Source organism: Poecilia latipinna, unplaced genomic scaffold (assembly GCF_001443285.1).
Source record: "Poecilia latipinna isolate Pla-1442-1.1 unplaced genomic scaffold, P_latipinna-1.0 Scaffold796, whole genome shotgun sequence".
NCBI classification, from domain to species: domain Eukaryota; kingdom Metazoa; phylum Chordata; class Actinopteri; order Cyprinodontiformes; family Poeciliidae; genus Poecilia; species Poecilia latipinna.
This window is the reverse complement of record NW_015113412.1, coordinates 448842-456802: the sequence shown is the minus strand read 5'-3', so window position 1 is coordinate 456802 and position 7961 is coordinate 448842. Positions and strand designations below refer to the sequence as shown.

The following is a 7961-nucleotide window of genomic DNA, read 5'->3' as shown; positions in this document are numbered from 1 at the left end:
GGTCTCAGACATTTCTAATGAAATGACTGTCAGTGCTTTGATTTTTAGCTTTTTTTACTGATGTTATTGTGACTGATATGATACGTTCCAGCCCTACTCACACTGAATACCACTGACTAATATCAGGATTAATGACCATGTTATAACTGTGCTTTAATAGTTAGCCAACTGCACAGGCACAAAACTCACAGAAAATCTATGGAGTATGGTCAAGATAAAGACGAAGGACACAAGAACCCAGAAGGCGGGAGAGCTGAAGCAACCTGAGCTTCCTTCTAACCTTTAGCAGAACCACAAATTGATTGCTTTCATGCCACTAAGGAAAGAAGCAGTAATTCATGCAAACGGAGCTCCAACTAAGTACAGTAGAGTGCATCTACTGTACTTACCTCTCAGTAAGCCAACAACTCTGCATTTAAAGTCCAGTTTTCATTGGTGCTCTGTAATGTTCACATGTTTTGAGAAACTACATTTTGGTCTTTCAATATCTACCAGCCATAATTATCAAAGCTAACTGAAATAAATGCCTAAAATACACCATTCTGTGTAATTTAATTGGGGAAACATGTTTTTACCCACATGATGTTTCAGACGATGTTCATTCATTTATCTAGGAGTTTTGGAAAGGGGTCGCAGGTGTGTGTATATTTATGCAAGTCTGTGAATATGTATGGTTTGTGTTCGTTATAAGACTTTGCCCATCCTGACCAGCCATGATAGCTTTGATCAGAGAGAAAAGCCCTCTGGACTGATTATGATTTATGTATGAAGCAACAACAATAAAGTTTTTATAAGAAGCTTAGGATGATTAAACAAGTTTCAAGTTGCTGCAGGACGATTTTTAGCGCTGAGAAACGTACATAAAGTAACCAAGGTAAAACAATATCCAACTGAAACCTTATCGTGTGCTTAGAGGGGGGGAAAGTCAGCATTACAGCAGTTCTTGATAAATGAACTAAAACCCGCAGCACAGCCATCGTGGACCGTTAATTAGGCTTCTGGTGATTTCCAGCGCATTTCAGGGACCGCCACGTTGCTACCCAACCTTTTCCTAACCTCTGCCAACTTTGTAGATCCCAGAAGCACTGCAGGGCGCGGGATGTTATCTGTGCTCCAGTGTGCGTGTTTGTGTGCGTGCGTGTGTGTTTATGAACCTCTAAGTTGCGGCTTGTTAGGCTCAGGGACCACTGAGGCAGGTCTGCCACCGGAAGATCCGGTCAGTAGGCTGTTTAGTGCTACTTCAAGGTTGTTATTGTTATCCATCAGAGCTTGTCGGGCAGCCTCCCTATTAAAGCCCATCTCCATGATGTCTCTCAGAGCCCGTTCATCCACCTAGACACCACATGTAATGAGAGGAAGAATACATATGAACCGGATACACTGCATGTGCAACTCACAAACGTACAAACCTACATTTGCATAAAGCTAAAACATGAGAATAAAAGGGCAAAAACGGATGGTTCAGGTTTCGTATGGCTGAGGGTTTAAGTTTCAAACCAACCATCTTTAACATACTTTGAAGCCAAGCTTAATCACATCCTACTCAATTCTACTTTCTGTCGAAGCCAAAGCCGCGTAACTAGAAAACACTAGAACAAGAAAGAAGCCAAGATAAATTGAGCGCCACTCGAGTTCATTTACCTTCAGTTCATTTAAATTTTTTCAATATCCTAATCAATGTCTTATCTAGCCTCTGGACCATAAAATAGAAGCTCAGTCAAAATCAAAGAGCCAAAAAAAAAAAAAAAACAAGGCGCACTAACCAAGTTCCAGGGGGGAAAAAAAAAAAAAAAACTAAACAATTTGAAACAATCAATGCACATTAACAGACATAGGGATGTTTTTCAGGAACATTTTTTACACGAGTCCAAATAATATTTATCTTCCCACCAGCTCTCTATAGTTTCCATCTTGTCTGCTTTCTGCTCTTTCTGGCCTGTCTTCTCGCCTCCTTTGCTGGTGAAAGTCTCTGCTTCGAGTGAAGGATGCTGCATTGGATAAATTACTGCCCGCATTTCCTCCACCGCCAAATGTGCGCGGGCCCTGAGGAGAAGGAAAAAAAATAAAAAATACATTAGGGACAATGGAGTCACAGAAAACCAATCAAACCATAAAGGTTTGTAGCTGATGGTGAAGTTATGACTTTTAATTCAAAGAGTCGCAGGAATAATTCAAGTTAACCTGAATGTCAGTAAGTCTCATGTACTTTAAATGTAGAACCAATTTCATATCTTGTGCTAAAATTGCAATCAATATGCGATACGGTGTAATTTGTCGGCATGTGAAAAACAATGGAAGACAATTGGAAAGGTGTTAATCAATTAGTCAAACAAGAATATAATTACCAACTTTATGTTTTAGATAACTGGAATGCAGAGTAACACTGGTCACATGCAAAATTTATGGTGGGGTTACTGACTTCTTTAGCCTTCGAAACTTCAGCTATAGCTGCCGTCCGCTGCTTTTCGAACTCGTCGTTCTCCTCTGTGCTTTTGATCACATTTTGAGTCTGCAGGGTTTTCCTCTGATCTAGTTCCCTGCTGTCTACGTCATCCTTTCTTCCACAGTTCTGTAAGAAAGTTAAAAACACATGATCCACATATTAAAGCGAAACAGATGAAGGAAATACACACTTAAGTTTGCAAACGTGTTTCCGCATGCAAGTGTCATCATGAAAAAAATTTACTTTAGGACAACAAGTGAACAACTCGGAGAAAAAAAAAAATAATCTAATTTAACGCATTATTGCTTCCAAAATGAGATCCAAGCAATCAGATTCACAATGCTTATGCTGGTGAGGATATAGCAATAAAGATTGTATTAATTTCTAAATAATAACAATAATAATAATAATGTCAGGTGTAAGTTTTAAATTAAAACAACCTAATCTTCCCTTGTAATGCCTAGTTCCTCAATAAAGTAACGGTCCGCTTAAAGATTTTAACATTTTGTACGTTTCAAGTGGCGCTTCTATGAATTCGACTGTTCCAAGAGATCAAAGAACTTTACTGCAGATTTGTTAAGACATGGGCCTGCCAGTGTCCATCTTCTTCACACAACACTTAAGAAATTAACAGCAAATATTGACCAAATGAAATAAAAGAGCAGAAAAACCAAAAACTCATGTAGGCCCCGTTCTCTACATAAAGTTCTAGACAGAAAAAGAGCAACAGGACGCTGCAGTACAAGGGGAACCTTTGAACACGTTTGGCTGAGCGTCTATGTTTTTTTTTGTTCTGGATCGTGGGACGCCCAAGAGAAGCTGGTTGATTGACAGAAGGGCTCTGACAGGTGTGTGAATGTTAAGCTAGGTATGACGGGTTTACCCCCATTTAAAGCTTTAAAAAGTTAATAAAATGTTCAAATCAGTCTAAAAGCAAAACAGGAAGCTATTGGAGAGATGACAAGTCTGGATTTGATTATGGTTATGTAGTTTTGTGCCCATTAAGAGACGTGCTGCTTCTCTCTGAGAACTACGCAGAGAGAATTAGCCTAGACCAACATAAAGGATATACATTAGTCTAGACGAGACATGAAAGGGCGTGAATATGTTTTGCTCAAGGCTTTAAGATGAATATATGGTTTCACCTTGGCAGTGGTTCTTGGCAGGCAAAAAGCTGATTTTAAAACTACATTCATCTGCTTCTGTAACGTCAAGGGGCTGACAAAAACCGAATCCAGATTCCAGGCAGCAGGTCAACAACTAGGAGGCACGTAATCAACTTCGGCAGTAACGTTGCTCTGAAAACTACATTTGCCGACGGGTCTGACTCTTTCTGTAGATTCTTATTTTCCACATCAAGTCTCCGCTGGCTTTTTAATTTTTAAGCACAATTATCCCAAACGGATTCAACAATTTTGTTGTTTATATCAGGGCAAAACCAGTTTTCAAGGTATGATTAAAAAAAAAAAAAAAAAAAAAAAAAAAGATGCGGTGTTGTCATGAGCAATGTCCCTCACCTGACCAAACGGCACGAAAGGTGGAGGTCCGCCTTCTGCTCCAATGTTACTCCTGCTGTGTTTGGCCAGACTCTGCAGGTTGAAGGAGAAAACGAACTCATCTCAAAATGCGAAAGACGAGCACAACTCCAGAAAAACGACGACAGAACAGACACAAGGTGGCAGCTGCGCAGTTAAAATAATTACAAATATAATGATGGTTTTTCTTATAAAAGCCGAATTTCAGGTTGACCCTCACCCTTTGTAGCTCCCATTTCTCCACCATATGATCCACTTCTCCCCCAAGCACGTGGATGTTTGAGTCTTCGAGCAGCAAAATACCATTTTTAACTTGGATCGAACCGACAAGCTTCACCTTGGTCCCGGGAGGTGTATTCAAACTGAAAGACATACAAACAAAAGACAAGAAAACTGGAATAAAAGTAAATGGATAAAAAATAAAAAATAAATAAACAAAAGCTATGAATAATTATTACGCCCACAGCTCAGATTGCAACAGTTTAGCACATTTTAACTGTATCTAGCAGCTCTAACACCCTATTGCCTTATCACTCTGTAAATGACATGGAGCAGTGCCAGCAGATGGGTGGCAAAGCTAAGAGAGACTATTAATAATCCCAGCTGCTCACCCATCCTCATGGTAAATTAAAAGCGCCTCTATCTCATCAGGCCTGATAAGGCCTCTGCCTCTCTCATTAGGAAAGCACAGGGACTTAGAGGGATTTCCAGCTACTGATGCTGGAAGCCAAAGTAACAATTAGGGATTTCACTCCAGAGCTCTGGGATGGATGGCATTCTCATGACAATGTAGAAATGAGGTGCAGCGTATCCCTAATTCAATCACAAACACACTATTCAACCTCAATAGTTGCTTCTTACTGTTTAATTGTGGTCCCTTTATATATCACTGTCTTACATAGTGAACAGTTCGGTAATCCATCTCATCCTTCTTTTCCATCCACTTAAGGCCTCCCTCACACTAAAGCGGACACTTTCATCAGAAACATTAAGCGCTGCTGTCGGATGCCGGTGTGCGTGTGTGTGTGTGTGTGTGTGTGTGTGTGTGGGGCGCTCATAAAGAGGGGATTTGTTCTGTTCTCTCCTCTCTTCCCATCAGGAAGTCACGGACTACATTCTGGCCACTCCACCTGTACAGACTGGCTAGTCACCATGGCAGCAATCACCAAGGCCACCGTTGCTTGGATGGAGATGTAATTAAGGCTGCGAGTTGTTAAATCAGCTGCTGCCATATGGAAATTGCAGATAAAGGAGAAATTCAGGCACACGGCGGGGCGAAATGTTGACAAGGGGGTGAAAGAGGAGTGTGTGCAGAGAGGCCTCACACATTAGCTAAGAATATGAGGACGTGGCTAAATGTGCACCTTTCTACATCAATTTTGCAAAAAGAAATCAAATTTGTCTTTTCTTTTTAGCAGTTCAGTACACATGAATTCACAAGGATATTTCAGCTTTCATGTAGATTTAGTGACGTGAGCTCATTTTATCTGTAGAAAGACAAATACAAACTATCGACCCACATATTGTTATAAATTAAACCTTAGAAATAAAAAATAAAACATAAACACACTTAAATCTAGTTTCCCCGGCAATAGTTACTTTTCCTACAGAAATATTAATCAATATAGACTTTTCAAACAAATGCACTAAACTGCATCTGCTCTTCTGCACAAAAAAACAAAAACCCTACCTGATTTTGGACAGATGTTTAAACTCCAGTCCAACACAGGTGGTGTGCCCATCTGTCATTTGGAGACGCAGCATTCTCGGTGCTCCCTGGGACTCTTCATGGTCTTTGGGAGACGAGATGTTTCTCACTTTCTGCACCTGGAGGACACATGGACCCTCCAACTGTCCATTTGCAAAAAGACAAACTAAATTAGATTGAGAGGAAAATGGGCAGGCGGTGCAAGCAAAAGCTCCAACAGTTGCAGTGCAGGATGCACTCAGAATAGATTATTTTTTCAAAGCATGACATGGGTGAATATTTCCGTTTAAGAGGCTAATGACAGTACAGGTTTGTTTATTCCCCAAACTGCTCCACCACTTACATTTGGGTTTAGTCAGCATTTTGTATTTGGAGAGAAGAGGAGCTAGGCATACAAAAGAATGTTTGTTTTAATAGCTGGAACATTTTCTCTGCAGTTACTCAGATTCAGCATCACAAGCAAAACAAAAAAAAACAACAAAAAAAAAAGGAAAAAAGAAAAAAAAAAGGGATTTTTATTCGCCAGTCTGTTAGCACCATCTAGTGGACGTTTTGAGAACTGCATTATGGATGAAAATAAAGCATTGATCTTCTTCTAAAACCAAAAGAAATGGTTATAGTGCAATGTTTTTCATTGAAGAGGATCCATACATTGTTATGTAAAAGGTATTTGTTTCCTTACATATTTCTGCTTAAAACTTTTGTCACACTTGAATGCTTCAGATCAATTTAATTTTAATTTCAGACAAAGATAACCCTCAGTAAGCAGAACAAATAATCTGTTTTCTTATTATTATTTTCAGGAAATATAGATACTCAAAACTAACATGCTATAAGTAAAAAAAAAAATTAAAAAAAAACGTAATTACCCCTAAAACTAGAAATTGACTGATCCATCCTTGACAAAAACTGCCATCAAGTATGTGCAATGAACATCAATGAGCATTGCACAGTCACTGTGGAATTATACTAGTCCACTCTTTTTTTTTTTCCAGAATTGTTTAAGGTCAGACGTACTGGAGGTTTCTCCAGCATGGTCTTTTTATGGTCATTCCACAACATCTCAATCAGATTTATATCTGGCCTTTAACTGGGACACACCTACACCTTCCTTTTATTTTGCTGAGCCTTTTAGAGGTGTACTTGCAGGTGTGCTCGGAATCATTTGTTCTGCTGCATAACCCAAGAGTTCTCTGAGCTTAAGGTCACAAACTGAAGGCCGGACATTCTTCTTCAGGATTCTCTGGTACAGAGAAGAACTTCTGCCTCCATTAATTACAGAAAGTCATTCTTGTCCTGAAGCAACCCCAAACCACACTACCACCCCCCCATATGTGAAATTCTATATGATGCTTTTTTTTTTTCCTGAAATGCTGTGGCAGTTTTGTATAAAAAGTAAAAAAAATTTTTTACATCAATTCACAGAATATTTTTCCTAAGGTTAAGATATAGTATGGCAAATATGGAAATAGACCGTTGTCTTATTTTTGGTCAAAAGTGGTTTTTCTTAGTCTTTTTCTTGTTATAACACAAACACTGACCATAAATTGGGAAACTAAGACCCAATACTGCTTTAGATGTCCGGTGTTGTTCGTGGCCACCTGGATAAGTTGTTCACGTTCTCTTAGAAGAACTTTGGTAGATCGACCGATCCTGAAAAGGTTCACAACAGTTCCGTGTTTTCTCCAATTGTGAAAAACAAACTGTCCTTCACTAGAGTTCCAAACCATTAGGAATAATGTCTGTAGTCCTTCACAGACAGACAGATGGCAGTGACTTTGTTTCGACTCTGTTCTTCAGTTTCTTTTAATAAGGCTGTGATCCGTGTCTGAAAAAGATCTTTGACCCAACCTTGTGTTGTCAGGCAGGTTCTATTGAAAAGATTAATTGGTCTACAGTAATCAGGCCTGGGTGTGGTGGTGAAACTGAACACAACCTTCCAAAAAACTGTGGTGAATCACGATTAATCGATAATTTAACGATGGGGATGGTTAGTTTTTCCACGTAGGGTGAGAATAGGCTTTTTTCCAATTACAAGTGAACTCATCATTTAAAAATGCAATTTGCTTATAGTCCTGTTTCATTTGTCCCATACTGACATTTGTTTGACAACATGAAACATTTATTTGTGACAAAAAGAAATTTAAACAAAAGAGTTTTCTAAGGTCGCAAAACCTTTTTAAAGCCACTTTATAGACATGAATATCGCTTACCTTTTCAGTTCTTCCACCATTTATATCAGATGGAAGAACCTTTTTCCCAATAGGCCTAAGAT

General features: G+C 39.1%; 1 protein-coding gene across 1 annotated transcript in view; it reads right to left on the bottom strand.

Annotated features, from left to right (window-relative positions):
• Window positions 1-7: 7 nt before the first annotated feature.
• LOC106956204 (tudor domain-containing protein 3-like) overlaps window positions 8-7961 on the bottom strand; it is a 20410-nt gene continuing 12456 nt past the window's right edge. Inside the window, exons 4-9 of the mRNA XM_015046885.1 lie at window positions 5669-5829; window positions 4199-4340; window positions 3961-4032; window positions 2420-2569; window positions 1891-2043; window positions 8-1332 (exon numbers count right to left, since the gene is read on the bottom strand). Of these exons, the coding sequence (XP_014902371.1) occupies window positions 1147-1332; window positions 1891-2043; window positions 2420-2569; window positions 3961-4032; window positions 4199-4340; window positions 5669-5829 (864 nt within the window). The 3' untranslated portion in view covers window positions 8-1146. The remainder of the gene's footprint in view (window positions 1333-1890; window positions 2044-2419; window positions 2570-3960; window positions 4033-4198; window positions 4341-5668; window positions 5830-7961) is intronic.